This window comes from Castor canadensis, chromosome 4 (assembly GCF_047511655.1).
Source record: "Castor canadensis chromosome 4, mCasCan1.hap1v2, whole genome shotgun sequence".
NCBI lineage: Eukaryota > Metazoa > Chordata > Mammalia > Rodentia > Castoridae > Castor > Castor canadensis.
Genome location: NC_133389.1, coordinates 89568900 through 89585450, shown reverse-complemented (window position 1 = coordinate 89585450; position 16551 = coordinate 89568900). Strand labels below are relative to the sequence as shown.

Below are 16551 nucleotides of genomic sequence, written 5' to 3'. Positions count from 1 at the left end.
AAAGCTAGTTTAAACAGAAGTAACTAGTAGTGCTATTCAAAACAGATTTTTTGGGGGTCTGGAAATCAAACCCAGGGTTTTGCACAAGCTAGGTGTGTACTGTTACACTGCGTTACATCTGCAGCCCCTAAAACAGATTTTAAACCTCATCCATTGACAAGTACATTTGATGATTGGGAATCTGTATTATTAAGAGTCTTTGCCTAGCTTCTTATTTTAATATTCAGCAACTATAACCTACTGATTTATTGATTGATATAAAATAATGGCTATAACTTTGACAGTTGCTGAACAAAAGAAAATCATAGAACAAAAAGTCACAAAACTGAAGAAAGTCATAAATCAATACAGCTACCAAGTACTTTGGTGGGCATTAGGTAGGTAGGCTACAGCCTTATAGTGTTCTTAGCTTTAGGGTTGGTGGAGATCAGAGGTCTGTTGAGCTTGATAGTACATTCTGAGAGGTTTATCTAGTAGTCACAAGAATGTTAGGTCAGATACAAAAGTAAGTAAGTAAGTAAGATACTTAAGTAAGTGATTGTTAGAGAGACCACAGACCAAGATATTCTTGACTCTACCTGTAGCATTCCATTTCTTGACAGTCAAAATGCTCTAGTTAGTCAAGGTTAAAAGGTCTACAGAATCTTTAATATGGATACAACTTCTTCAGAGAGCTTCAGTTCACAAGCAGTATATGCTTAAAAATCTTAAAGCTTGGTAAGAGATGAGAAAATGGATAATACCTTCATTTCGTAAAATGACTGCTCTTCTTTTGACAAGAGGTATACAGTACTTTTAAAAAGGTTATGCCTATTATTTGGCACACATGCTGGTATATATGTACTTAAAACACTTAATCCTTACAACTCCTTCACAAGATACATATTACTTATCCCTCTGATAAAGATGAAGACATTAAAGCTTAGTGAGATTAAGTGATTTGCCTAGGATAGCCATAGCTAGCAATTCAAAACCAAGATTTGATTCTAAAACTTTGATTTGGAGAACATGTTTATCATCATTATACCTTTCAACTCCCACCTCTGACTTGTTAAGATTACTTTATATGAATTAGCTGTGCTTCTCATTTCAAGTCTTTCTTACCATCTTTTTATTTCCTTCTGTTTTTTATTTGTGTTCATTTATTTATATTTCCCTTAGCAGAATGTAAGCTTGACGGAGTGGCTTTCTCCCTTTTAATACAATGTCTATAGAACTTAGAATAGCACTTGGCACATCATCTATGTTGAAAGAATTGTCAAACGAAGAATGGATAAATGACTTTGAGATTTGTTTCTACTTGGGAACAATAACTTTAAATCTTTTTCCATTGAAAATACTTGATAATTAATGTCTTTGATGATGTCAAGCATTCTAAATCATAATTTCAGCCTTGATTAGGACACTTAAAACTATGGCCATCTATGTTGTAACTTCCTGCAGCAGCAGACATTTCTGCAGTCATCTTGTTTAAGGAACTATTCAGTAGTCACTTGAAAATGAGTGTTTATTCAATAAGCATAAAACTCCTTAGCTAATTATCTGTAACAGAATTATAATACCTTAGGATCATAAGTTTTTAGCTAGACAAGGACTTAGTATGCCATGAAATGTTTTACATTTAGCATTCTGAAATGTTCTGGGAAAGAAAACAAGGCTCTTTAAAGTTCACATGAGTAGAGCCAGGATCAGAATCTCAAGACTGGGCTCTTCCATTGTATCAGATCAACTTCTAGGTGTCTTCCATCCACTTATTATAGTGAAGATTCTGGTAAGAATAATGGAATAAAGAGTAATAGAATAATGTTGAATAATAAATCTGTATTTCAGAAAGAGAAATATCACTATTAATCAAAGCTCCCAATTTACTTTAAATCCATAGAAAGAAAACAGTAGGTGTCATGGAAACTTTAATATTGACTTCATTGCATACCCCATCTTAGCCTGCAGGCTAGATCTTCAACCAAAAAGCGAAAGAAACAGCAGATTCAGAATGAAGTAATATCATACAAAGTTATACATACTGTATTTACAATTAACCTCCATAAAATATGAATCTCATATTTAAAAATAGCAAATTGAAAAATCAGATGTAATATTCTATAAACTTTTTGCATAATTCTCGTGAAAAATGAACTCTTCACTTTGCAGACATGTTTCTTGAAAATATGGTATGATTTATGCAAATATTTTCATACACATTTCTACAGAACAAGATACACTTTGCCTTTTATGTATTCTTAGAAGCCAGTGATTTATCTTCTAAGACTAAAGTTAAGCAAACACTCTTCTGTGTATATGTAAGGAAATGAAGGAAAGTAGATATCCACCAATGTACACAAATGCCTGATTAATGGGATACATATAAGAGGCATTCTATATAGTTTTGAAGTACCTGACATAAAACCAGTGAAATCAAGACTTGTATTGTCTATTTTATTTTTCTCCTAATGTAGGCAGCAACACTTACCTTTATATGCTAGAACACATGGACTCCAGTGTAGTTAACTATGAACTTGTATAGGCTTTTCTGTAAAGAAGAGGATTTTTCATGCTGATTCAGTAAATTTCTAGTTCTTTTTGGAGATTTCTTTGAAAAGTTGCCACATGATTTGGGAAATAGTATTCACCCTCAAATGACTAGACTTGTAAATCTAGAAGCAAAGTTCTAGAACCTAGGAATTATTTTGTCAAAAACATCCCTTGCAGTCATGTGGATGTAGTCTTAGGATCTGGTGACTATTGTAATGAGGTTTATTTGCCTTGTTCTGTTTGTGCAGGAATACATGGACTCTAATAAATACATTGAGCACCTGCTAACTCAACTTGAGGAACAACACAGAAGTCTTTGGAGGTGAGTTAAATTCATGTTCTTTCCTGATTTGCTCAGGTAGCAGTGAGTATATCTTTGATCTTGAACTTGAAGCAGGGAGTGAGAAAAAAAGTTTCTCCTTCCACTTGGTGCTAGAGGCACCTTTGTAGGCAAAAATCACCAAATGCTTCTTAGGGAATGTCATTCCTTTAATGGAAGTAAAGAGACAGTGCCAAAATTGTCCTTGAGTCTAGGAGCTGCTCAGAGCAAGGAGGCAAGAATTCTGAAACTTGTCAAGGCCAAGGAATTAAAAGTAATTTGCTCAGAGTCACATCCCAGGCTTAAAATATGGAAGAAAGTAAAACATGAATTCTCTGAAGTTTTTCTCTAAGTAATAGAACATTTCTGCTTCAAAATTCTACTTCTTGAAAAAAAATTCTACTTCTTATCAAAGTTGAATGTTTTCTTCTTGTTATCAAAGTTGAATGTTTTAGGGATGTTGTTGTATAGTTCTTTGACATTTAGTTTTTATTTTACATGATATGTTCTGACTGTAGGTAAAGAAAGCTATCTGAGAATATTTGTGCAAGTACATTGGAAATACAATGGATATTATAGAAGTCAAACTCTCAAGCCACTTATTCTTTCCCTGGGACCTCTTGGGAATAGAATGACAAAGATGGTTGTGTGGTCATAAGCTGGATTTTTAGGGTCCATGTGGTCATGTTGCCTATAGACACCATTATGGAATTCAAATCCATTTTTCTAAATTTCTATAGCTCTTGGGTTTTGAAATAAATATGCTGATGCCTAATTACATGATGCTTGCATTTTGCTGGGATTGTTTCATGTGATTACCTTTGCCTCACCAAGGGTTAGTCTTTTATTATCTTTTAATCTTTTAGCTGGTAGTGCTCTCTCTAGACACAGACCCTATGACTTTCCTGACAAACCTCATTCAGATTCATTACCACTGAACTCAGGGCCAGGCTGTTTTTTCTTCATGCATCATTCTAATAACCTCAAAATTCTAATAACCAAAGAAATTCATCTTCCCTAACTAGTTCTAGTTCCTGGGTAAAGTGCCATGTATTTTAATTTGTTCTGCTCATATAATTTTCCTACTGGAAAACAGATTTCTGGTCATAGTAATAGAAAATATTCTGTTTCTGTACATAGAAAGCAGTTGGCAGAACATAACAAAAGTCATATTCAATGTTTATGTCTGTTTGCTAAAGCAGATATGCTGCAGGTATTTGCTTGGTTTATTTTTGAGAGCTATAATTTTGTTTTCTTTTGTGAGCTAGTGCATAAGTAATATCAGCAGCTATGCATATGGTGGTATACCTTTTAATTACATTTTTCATAGATCTATTAGAAAACTAATATGTAATTGATATGCAAGACTATATTTGAACTTCTTATATAGAATATTTTATTTACCCTATCAAGAGAAAAATATACAAAAAGTGGTGGCTGCCATATGATTAAAGAAATTTGGAGTATAATTTGGTCTGTAAGTATGTCTGAAACACATCATTGTGAGGAGCAATGGCTTCATGGGTTCTTTGAGCCAGTAAAAACCTGCATGGAAAAGTCTATTTTTCTTGCTTTCTTGAGGTAGCTAATAAAAACCTTTTGGTCTTCTTAGATATGGTTAAATTAAAATCCCATTTCAAGCATGGACTTAGTCTAACAAAGTAAGAACTCAGAATTTGGTGTGCAATCACTTCCATTTTCCTTCAGAAATGGAATTATTATTGTTGAAGAAGCAAAGCCTTATATGTGGTGTCAGAATCTAATAAAACAGCTCCATTTGAATAACAATAGGGCAGAATAATGGCATTTGAATAGTCAGATAACTACCAGTGAGAAAATGGAAATGGATAGGATTGAAAAGAAAACGAAAACCAATAAGAGCAGATTGATATACAATTTATTGAATCATGAAATTGCAGTTGATTATATTTTGCAAACAGATTCTGACTTGACTGACTTAAAGGGACAGGGTTTATGATGGTTATTACAATAACATAACTACAACTGTAGCTGTATTGTTTTTGGCAAATAATATGTGAGTGACAGTGAGAAATGTGGGAAATCCTTTCTGGTTATGATTAAGTTTTATAAATGCTTTATTCATGAGTTGGGATATGTCGTGTACACAAGTACTAGACTGCCTGAAGTTAAACAAATGTTCCCATCAATTGGTATAGACTGTTCTGAGTTTATTATGCTTTTGATTTGTGGTTCCTGCAATTATCATGGAGTGTACTATTTGTCATTGCTGCTGGTATGAACTGATGAACTTAAATTTTTACTTGAACTAACTTATAACTTAACAGACAAGTTCCAAATGTATTTAGTTCTTCCAGTAATTGTGGTCAGTCACCTTTTAGGATTGATTAAAGCATGGTAGACATGAGGGATGTTCCTATTGCCACTTGCTAGATGATAAAAGAGTCAGACAATTTATAGAGGAATGGATACGTGCATTGCAGTCTCCTTATCTTTCAGAAGAGGTTACTAGTCTTTAGATTTTATGTTTCTTATAGCATAACCATCTGCTGGAGCACAGAAAAATATTGTAATCACACTCAAGAGAACTGGTTATTTTGGGGTCCTGTTTAGTATTTCACTGAAATAGATCTATCATCTCTATCTGAGATTTCAAATTGCAAGGGAGTTTGTGGAGTTCAAATATAGCTGTCCAGCAATGAGCAGTCATTTAGCTCTCTCTGTTTGATACAAATTCTTTTTAAAGAGGTAAACTTCTGGGGATTTATCTAAAGAAAAGAATGGATCAGAATGTAGAAATAAGTCTAAGCCCACCCAGACTTACACTTACGTTTCAGTTTACTCAGCATCTCCCTACTTGATAAAAAAAAAAAGTGTGTAACTATGTTGAGACACTAACTAGATTTATTTGCTCTGATATGGAAATTTAGTATTGAAAGGATTTTTTTGCACTGGATGATTTTTACATCAAGTTACTATATCTGATTTGGCTAAATATATCTGACTGACAAGAAAGATCATAAGAAACAACTGTGGAGAAATCTTTCTCCTAACGTTTTGTGAAGATCTTTACCCATTTTCAGCCTGAAATCAAGGTTTGGGATAAACACAGATAGTTGCAAAGTACAAATGAAATTCATGAATATTTATGGCATTGAAATTACTCTTTCCTGTCACAAGTGAAATTATGTATGAGAAAGTAGAAGCAGCATGGTACCAAAGTAATGGGAAGAGAACTGGGCTAGAGCGTATGGGGACTGGATTCCTCTCTTGTCATGACAAAAGTAGCAATTGAATAACATCTCTGATTTTCCTGATCTGTGAAAAGAAGTTATCAATATAGCTAATATTTAAGATGACTGAATACTGAGATGGCATGAAACATAATGTATAGAATAGTATTTTGCACTTATAGAACATAACCTGATGCATATTTTTATAATACTTAAAGATTGTTCAGTGGTACTACATAATACATGTATCATAGAAAATCTTAAAGGAAACATTAGCAGAAATGACTAATAAAATGGTCTAACAGCTTTTCAGTTGCTTAGTCAGATGTCAGGTATTCATTTCAGATCTTCATAAGTCACGCTGGAGGCAGTGCTACTAAAAGCCTCTAAGTTAATAAAGAATAAGGAGGTCTGCATAGCCAACATCACGTGACCATATCTGATGGATGCAGAGTGTCTTCTCTCCACCCACAGATTCTATATTCCTGATTCCATTCAAACAAGCTATATCTGTTCTAGGGTTTCTTAACCAAGGCACTGTGGACATTTGAAACCAGGTAATTCTTTTTTTTTTTTATTCATATGTGCATACAAGTCTTGGTTCATTTCTCCCCCCTGCCCCCACCCCCTCTCTTACCACCCACCCCGCCCCCTCCTTCTCCCCCCTACCCCCTCAATACCCAGCAGAAACTATTTTGCCCTTATTTCTAATTTTGTTGTAGAGAGAGTATAAGCAATAATAGGAAGGAACAAGGGTTTTTGCTGGTTGAGATAAGGATAGCTATACAGGGCATTGACTCACATTGATTTCCTGTGTGAAACCAGGTAATTCTTCGTTATAGGGGTCAAGTTGTCATGTCCATTGTAAGATGCTTAGGATCTGCTCTAGTTTTTTATTCACTACCTGCCAATAGCATCCCCCAGTTGTGATATCAAAAATGCCTTTAGACATTTCCCAAGCACTTACTAAAGGGCAAAATTATCTCTTCTCCCTGTGGAGAACCAGTGTTCTAAATAAATCATCCATGCAAGCATTTTCCTAAGTATTTTCCAAGAAATACGAATAGCATGGGGCACTATAGATATTTTAAGAAAATATGCTGTGGCCAAGCAAATTTCAAATATACTCAGTAAAACCTAGTTCTAAACTTTTTAATTGCAGAATGTCTCCGAGCCATTAATATTGGCAATATGTGTTATGCATATGAAAATATGTGGTGTACAATATAACTTTGACTTGGAAAAAATCCCCTCAACTTGGAAAAAATCCTACCTATTTTGGAGCATCTACTATAACTAAGCTTTGTAGATGAGTATACCTTTGGAAATGTGACCTGTGCACTTGGTGTCCAAACATATAATATCTATGACTTGCACCTCATTCTCCCTTCCCCACTCCACTGGTACTGGACTGGCTGATTTGCTATGAAGGCTCCTAGCAGTATAAGGAGTCTCAGTTTTTGGTGAAGGAAGAAGGCACTATGCAGAAAAGTCTGTCCCAAGTTTTATACCCTTTTCCTGAGAGGCAGTTCAAACCTCAGTACTGAATTCCAAGAATCTGTAAATTATTGATTGCATACTGTTTACCCTAGTAAAGCACTTAACTCCTGCTTTCCAAAGGGGACAAATGGTTTCCTACATCACCAGGAGGAGTAAGATACTTAATTGAAAAATATGTTTAGGTCCCTGGTTGAAAGAAGGTCCCATAAGGCTCATCCCTTCCAGCAATAAAATGATTTTTTAGTATCTCCAAAATTCTTTTAAAAAAGATTTCACCTTGCTTTCTGGCTTACATATGATTCCTATTCTAAGGAAAGAAATAGTTAAAGTAGGTAAAGCTTTTTTCATTCTCATCATGATTTGAATGCTGCTTATCTAAGTACAATGAACACTTAAATAAATTCCAAATTTATTTCAAATTCCAAATATGCATTCATGTTCTTTACAATTTTGATATAGTTATACATTTTGGGGTAGCCATTATTGGCACCCATGCCTCTAATGTTCCCTTTGTGAAAGAATTCTTTTATACCCACATGTAAAAAGAATACCACCTTCACACACTCAGAATTTGTGTGTGCATGTGTATAAAAGAATATTAAAATTGCTTACTGGGAAGCCATATGCCATTCTACCCCTCAGAAAAAAATTTCTTTGTGAGTATGTTATCTAGAAATTATCTTGCAGTTGTAAAATACAGAGAAAGCACAAAAGCAGATGCACTGGGTAGCATCAAACCCTAGATTTTATAGAGTCTGAGATTTGCCTTCCATGTCTCCTAGATCCTAGGATTGTGTTAGCCAGGCTTCTCAAAAATTATTATGCCTCTCCCTCATGGGGTTAATTTATGTAGACTAAGGAGATGCCAAGTATTAAACAGGTTGTCGTTGATGTAATCATAGACCTCCACTGGGAGATCTTAATTGGCAACAAGTAAAATTTCTCTGCATGAATTCTTAATGGTGGACACTGAATAAAATAAGAACTATGATTTGTTTAAATCCCTTCAAGAGAAAAAGAGGCTATCCCTAAGGGTTGAAATGTGTAGCAAACAAAGAGGGAGCTCAGTGCTCTATAATAGCAATAAAAGCTCTGAGAGCAAAACATCGTGCTATGCCAACTCAATAACAGCACATGGTCCCAGCTCTGCTTCCCTGTCTGCCTCCCCTGAGGTCAAAGGAGACCAGGCTAGCAAGCTTTGCATTATCTTCCTTCCTCTCAACCCGTGGGCTGAATTTCTAAATCATAGCTGTGTTCTCAGGAAAGTGCAAGCCCCAGGGCCCCCTTGCAAACCCATCAATGTCACTCCCCAATTACCCACCAGGGGTTGTTTCAGAGATGCAGACAGTCCCAGACCCCTGCCAAGATAAGAGTCTGGCCTCTCAGCCATGCCCTCTGCCCAGCACAAAGGAGAATAAATCAGGGCTCTGGCAACTGGGTATTGGCACATGCTTCAATGGTTATGTCATCTCTGGACAGTGGTAGGGAGGGCTATGGGCTAAGCTACACACCAAGGGATACTTACTGTAGACTGGTAGTCTTGCTTTAGAGAAGCAAAGGAGTAATCAGGCTTCAATTCATGGCTTATAACTCCTGATGAAGTAGCCTCCCTGTCTTTCAAGCAGCGTTTATTTAGCAGTGGAAGGGACTAGTAGAACTTAAGTCCAGAAAGGTATTTGGAGTGAATGGACCAAAAGATCCAGGTTTGTGTCTGATCTTGCACTTTAGGATCAATCAATGTTATAATTCATTTGGGTGAGTCATATGTGACCTCCATGTCTATTTGCTTAGCAGGTGCCTGATGTTTGAACCTACATTTTCGGGGGGCAAAAAGACATGGTGAAAATCTACATTAAATTTATATCCATGATTTTCTATTATCAAATCTGCATGCCTTTCTTTCTTTAAAGGGCAATGCTAATCCTCAGAGAACAGATGTTTAGGTTATGTTTGGCCTAATACATGTACAAAGTAAGAACCCTGTAGGTTTTATCCTTTTGATTTTACTCCAAGTCTTGTCTGCAAGAAAAATTCATATGTATTTATCAAGACTCTTCCACTGAGGTTGAAGGGAGGGGAATCTGTAAAAATACATTTTGGGATACTTTGAAATTCAAAGGTGGCTTCCCAGAGGAGGTAGCATTTTCATCCAAGTCTTGAGTAGGGCAGAATTGGTGAAGAAAGGGCTTATGAGGAGGTTTTATTGGATAAGTTGGCTTTGAGATGCTTTTAATATTTTAGGGTCTAATTTTTAGGATGAAAAATTCAGATCTAGAACTCTTTATAGTTAATCAAATAAACCCAGTATAAATGGAGTCACTTGATTAACTTAAAGAGGTATAAGATTATCTTCTAATGTAACTAAGAAAATCTTCACAATTTAAATATGGATTTATTCAAGTCATAATATTATACAAATAGGCCCTCAGACGATTTGAAAATTGCAGTTTTAATTTGAACAGATTTGTTTTTCAACAAACACTGCCAAAGTACCAAAACCTCCAACACCAATAGGATTTGGGGGTCGTCCAGAGAAATTTACCACTATTTCACCTGAAGACATTCAGCTGATACACTCTTGTTACTTTTAGATCCATACTATGGATCTAAAATGACAGTTAGGAACCTAATGTGAGTTGTATATCTGAAATAAAAATAAATATCCTCAAGCAAAGGACCTCATGTAGATTTATTTGGGGGTAATAAAGATCACAACTATTCCCTACTCAGTTGAAAGAGAAACTCCAGCAGGCAGCAGTATAAATGATCCTCTTGATGTAAATACATGCAGTAAGACTGAAGTATATCCAGTAAGAAATGACAAAATACCTTTGTTTTTAATCTGGAACAAAACATGAAATAGGCAGTTTACCATGGCCTTCTATTTAATTTTAATGGAAAAGTTCACTAACTTGATAGCACATCAGCAATAGTAGTGATTTAAAAAAAAAAGATCATTATTAAATTATTTAATTCTACACATTTCTGTATACGGGTAACTCTGGACTTAAAAAGGTCAACTTTTCTCTTATTCCTCCTCCATCCTTTCAGAGATTTCCATGTTTAGACACGCTGGAGGGACCTGCAATATACACCTTCACCTCCAACCCTGGGGGAGGTGATTGGGCCTCTCTCAAAAGAGAAAATAGAAACTGCGGTTTCTTTTCTGAAGGACTTTAACTATAGCATATTGTATCATTGTGTATTACAAATTAGACCTCATAAATAACCCAAAAGAAAAGTGACCTGGGTCAAAGGAGAAGGAAAAAGATACTGAGATTGGGAGTCCTGGTAGAGATATACTCAAGATATCTTGATATCTTTTTGAGGGTTCACTGAGCTTGGCAACCTGTGGCTGGGTTCATGGGCAGACACCCTCAAAGATTTGCTTTATGAGGACCTGGGCTGGCTTGCTGCTCGGGCTTTGCCTTCCCTTGGGAACTCAGTAGTTTTATGTCATAGAAATAGTCTCCGTGGTGATAATCCTAGATTTTCACCAGACATAAAATTCTGCCTGAGAGAGACTTACAGGTACTATCGTCTCAGCTCTGCAGCCATGTTCCTCACGTTTCACTAATGGGGAGATCTCTGGCTTAGAGTCCAGGGCTGCTCTAATTCTTTTCCCTTTCTTCCTTGTTGATGAGCACAAGATTGCTTCTGTGGTGCTTCAACAGAGCACTCCAAACATGTAACAGTGACTCTATCCGTACCATTAATTGTCTTTATGCCAATTCCAACCATGTACAACTCGATCATAGTGACTTACTTTTCTAATATTTTTAGGGCAACTCATACCCTCTTACATTATTTTTTTTGGTGGTTTTGGAGTTTGAACTCAGGGCCTTACATTTGTTAAGCAAGCACTCTACCACTTCAGCCGCACCCTCACCCTTTTTTGCTTTATTTTCTGGATAGGGTCTTGTATTTTTGCCCAGGGCCCACCCTGAATTGAGAGGATCCAACTACCTATGCCTCAACTATAGCTGGGGCCATAGGTGCATGCCACTATGGGCTTGTTGGTTGAGATGGGGGTCTTGCTAACTTTTCTCTTGGGCTGGCCTTGAACAGTGCTTTTCCTGATCTCTGCCTCTCAAGTAGTTGGGATTACAGGTATGAACTACTAGACCTGGCCTTACCCTTAATGTTACTGACTTATAAAATCAAGTCTTCTCATTCCTCTAGCATAAAACATGAAACTTCAAACATAACACTTCACATATCTTTTCCTTTTTTTTTTTTATTCCTCATGGTGCTAGAGATTGAACCCAGGGCTTTGCCCATGCTAAGAAAGCAATCTACTACTGAGCTACATTCTTAGCCTTTGTTTTTTTGAGACATGGTCTCACTATATAGCTCAGGCTGGCCTTGAACTTATTCTGTAGCCAAAGCTGGCCTCAAGCCAGCCTGCCTCCACCTCCCAAGTGCTGGGATTGCAGGCATGCACCACCATACCTGGCATAAAACTTGACCCATCTTGAAAGTATAGAGACAACTGGAGCAATTAGAGATATGTCCATTTTGGTTCCTAAATGACTTAGCACACTATAGATGTGCAAAACACTTTGGATGGTGGAGGGACTGGTGATGATTCAAGAAGAGAAATTACTAAGGGCTCTTATGCTCATTAGGGATGAGCACACTTTTATTTGTAAGTCAATGCAAGAAAAACAGATCAAGCAAGCACAGAAGATAGTCATTTGTCTCAACTGTAGACTAATGCTAAATGGAACCACCATGTCAAGATAGTTACAGGGATGTTTAATGAAGATATTATATTGTTAGTGATATACAAGACCAGTATACCTTGTTTACACTAGACTCACTTAACACAACTTTCAAAATTCAATCATGCACTAAGCTGTAAAGCCTATAATAACTGACCACATCATTACATGTCATTGTAAAGGCTCTATCCACAATCAAAAATCAAATGTGTATTTCTACTTCATTATTCCATTGATTTACCAATTGTACTACTGAGTTGCAAGCAATCTGGTGAATATAAGCAATGGAAGACTATCATGATACTCTTTTAAGCCTACGATAGGTTTAAAATATCCATGATAAAAGTCAAGGCCTAAAATACTAAGCTTCTTTGTTTTCCCCCATGTTGGATAAAGTGAGTTAGAGAGCAATTATAGACACACTGGTCAAGTTACTTTACAAACATAAGTAGAACTAGTCCTGAAAGGCTAGAGAGGGGAATATGTGTGGAGGAGATCTTGGGAATTTTGGCAAGATGTATATATACTTAAAATCAGGGGACTCGGCTTGAAAGTAGTGACCGGGCTGCCCAATGCAGGCTGTTTTCAAAAGAGAAATCGCAATGAAAACAATGGGGGAAATGGTAAAAAGGTAAAAAAGGAGAAGAACCAACAACTGAAAGTAAATTATTATTTTATTGGTTAGCACCTTTGGAAAAACTAATTATAAATAATATTTTATGTCTCAATTTTTAATAAATCATTAGGCTTTTAATTTTTAAGTGATTAGACATTTTTAAGTGCTTGGATTTTTAAAAAACATTTTTATTAGCATATATTAGTTGTACAGGGAGATTTCACTATGACATTTTCATACATCTTTACGATGTGCCTTGGTTCGTCTCATCCCCACCATCATTCTCCCTCATTCCTTCCCCCTACTTAAAATGATTTCAACAGGTTTCATAGTTCCGTATTTGTACAGGTATATAAAATACATCAGCAATATTCACTCTCTTCATTCACACATCCTGTCCCTCTAGTACCCACTCCCTAAAAGGATCTGTTTTACCTTCCTGACCTTCATTTTTAAAGTGTATATTGATTGTTCAAGGGGGTTTGCTGTGGGGTTTCACACATGCACATATTGTACTTCAATCAGACCAACCCCCTCTATTACTCTCCCTTACCCTTTCCCCTTTCCCCCATATTAGTCAACAGTTTTCAGTGTGTCTCATTATTCCATCTTCCTATACGGAGGCCATGCATTTCAATATTATTAACTATCATTCTTTTTTCCTCTCCCTCCTCCCCCAGTCCCCTCAAACAGCCCCACTATTATCAACATGTTCTACAGATATATATGCATATATGATCATGTTTGTATCTGCATATATCTTTTAGGTTTTGCTTCCACGTATGAGAGAAAGCATGTGACCTTTTGTCCTTCTGAACCTGGCTTACTTCACTTACCATGATGATCTCCAGTTCCATCCATTTACCTGCAATCAACATAATTTCATTCTTCTTTACAGATGAATAATACTCCATTGTGTATATATACCACATTTTCATAATCCATTCATCAGTTGTAGGGCATCTGAGCTGTTTTTATAACTTGGCTATTGTGAATAGTGCTGCAATAAACATGGGTACGCAAGTGTCTCTATTGTAACCTGTCTTACATTCCTTCACATATATGCATAGATGTAGTATCCCTGGATCATATGGTAGTTCTATTTTTAATTTTTTGAGGAGTCCCTATGTGGCTTTCCATAGTGGTTGCACTAATTTACATTTAACCAACAGTACACAGGGGTTCCTTCTCCTCCCGCTCCTGGCAACCTCGCCAGCATTTGTTGTTGTTTGTGTTCTTGATAATAAGCATTCTGACTGGCGTGAGGTGAAATCTCAATGTCATTTTGATTTTCATTTCCTTAATGGCCAGGGTGTTGAGCAATTCTTCATGTACTTACTGGCCATTTGCACTTTTTCTTTTGAGAGTTGTCCTTGAGTTATTGATTCTTTGGAAGATTAGTTTTTTGAGCTCCTGGTTTATTCTGGTTATTAATCCCTTATCAGATGTATATAACTGGCAAAGATTTCTCCCATTCTGTAGGCTGACCTTCAGTCTAGTAGCTGTTTGCTTTGCTGTGCTGAAGCTTCTTAGTTGGATGCAGTCCAATTTGTCATTTCTTTCTCTCATTTGCTACATTACTGGAGTTCTATTCAGGAAATTAGTGTGTGTGCCTATATGTTCCAGGGTTTTCCCTGTTGTTTCCTGTAGCACTTTCACAGGTTTAGGTCTTACGTTAAGATCCCTGATACACTTTGAATTGATATTAGTATAGGATGAGAGACATGTGGATATCCAGTTTTCCCAGCACCAGTTGTTGAGGAAGCTATCTTTTTTCTAATGTATGTTTTTGGGCTACTTTGCCAAAAATCAAGAGACTGGAGCTGCATAGATTTATGTCTGGGTTTTCTATTCTGTTTCATTGTCTTCATGTCTGTTTTTTTGCCACTGACATGCATTTTTTATTGCTGTGGCTCTGTAGTATAATTTGAAGTTAGATGTTGTGATGCCTCCAGTGTTGCTCTTTTTGCTCAGGATTGCTTCAGCTATTCGAGGTCTTTTGTCCCTCCATGTGAACTTTAAGATTGATTTTTCTATCTCTGTGAAGAATGTCATTCTAATTTTAATGGAATTGCGTTGAACATGTGGATTGATTTTGATCGTATAGCCACCTTCCCAATATTGATTCTGTCAATCCACGAGCATAAGAGTTCTTTCCACCTGATGGCTTCTTTAATTTCTTTCTTTGGTGATTTATAATTTTTGTTATAGAGGGCTTTTGCTTCCTCAGTTAAAATTTATTCCTAGGTATTTCAATTTTTGGGGGTGCTATCATGAGTCTTCCAGATTTCTCTCTTAGTTTGTTCATTGTTGATGTATAGAAACACTACAGATTTGTATATTGATTTTGTATCCTGCTACTTTGCTGAAAATGTTTATGAGATGGAAGAATTTTTGGTGAAAATTTTAAGGGTATTTTAGGTGTAAGATCATATCATCTACAAATAGGGATAATTTGACTTCTTTCTTCCCTACTTGAATCCCTTTTATTTCTTTCTTCTCTCTTACTGCTCTGGCAGTAAGAGTAGGGAGAGTGGAAACCCTTGCTTTTTCCTGACTTTAGGGGACATGGTTTGTTTTTCCCCATTTAGTACGATGCTGGCTATAAGTTTGTTATATATCGTCTTTATAATGTTGAGATGTTCCTTATCTTCCTGGTTTCTTCAGAGCTTTTATCATGAAGAGATGTTGCTCTTTCTCAAAGGCTTTTTTGGCATCTATTGAGATGATCATGTGGTTTTCATCTGATGTGCATGCTAGTGTAGTAGGGGCAAGTTAGTGCAATCAGGGCTCTATTCTGATTGCTCTGTGACTGCAACATACTGTTGCTATGTTTTAAACATTATCAACTCTAGTTCATTCCCTGCAATATGGAGCTTGAGTCCTGACTCTGCCTGTCACTGTGTGGCCCTGAAAATGCCACTTAAGCACACTAGGCCTTGGTTTCCCACAGGTAATAAAAACTTGAGATAAATAATTTCAGCGTACATTTCTTAGAGAGTTCATAATCTATAATTTTTACCATTCATCTGGGCAGACCAGTTGAAGAGCTGAATGATAAAGATGAAGTGAGAGGTATAAACAGAATCACTTGGAGTTGGAAGTGGCAGTTTCCCTTTTTAAAAATAGGCAGATACTAAGATACTAATTATTTTCATGAACTTTGCTCTCTGTAGGCTGTAACTCTTGGGCTGTCTCTTGGCCCTGAAACTTTCAGAGGTAATAAAACAGCATGCTGGCAGACACAGGGCACCAGAGCATGGTCAGAGTCTCTGACCACTTTGAAAAGGTTTTCCAGGAAATTGTTCTATTGAATAATGTTTAAGTTTCCACAGAAGTTATGAGCACAGCATGGTGCAAAAAGAAAGTCAAATACATGATATTAAAAAGAAGTAGCAGCCACTCTGGGGTTATGGTCCCTATTAAGGGAAATTGCATTGTCTGATGCTGTCTATTCAGAAATTCAAAGACTTAGCGGCTAATTGAAAGCCAGATGTGTATTTACCCAGATGTATTCATTGTACTGTTTAGTTGACTTTCTGTTTCTCTGTTTTGGAAATGGAAATACAATGGGGTCAGTTGCAGAAGGCCACTCTAAAAGAGAAATCCTTTGATGTCACAACTATGCAAAAGTTCTCATACTTGTTT

General features: G+C 36.4%; 1 protein-coding gene across 11 annotated transcripts in view; it reads left to right on the top strand.

Annotated features, from left to right (window-relative positions):
- Positions 1 to 16551, top strand: part of Nckap5 (NCK associated protein 5) — a 927122-nt gene that overhangs the window by 340846 nt on the left and 569725 nt on the right. For 9 of the 11 annotated variants that reach the window (XM_074070593.1, XM_074070600.1, XM_074070595.1 and 6 more), the window contains one exon: positions 2781 to 2854. The exons of 1 other annotated variant lie outside the window; for it this stretch is intronic. In XM_074070593.1, the coding sequence (XP_073926694.1) occupies positions 2781 to 2854 (74 nt within the window). Of the gene's footprint in view, positions 1 to 2780; positions 2855 to 16551 lie in introns of those variants that run through there. One more of the 11 variants, XM_074070604.1, reaches the window with a different exon arrangement.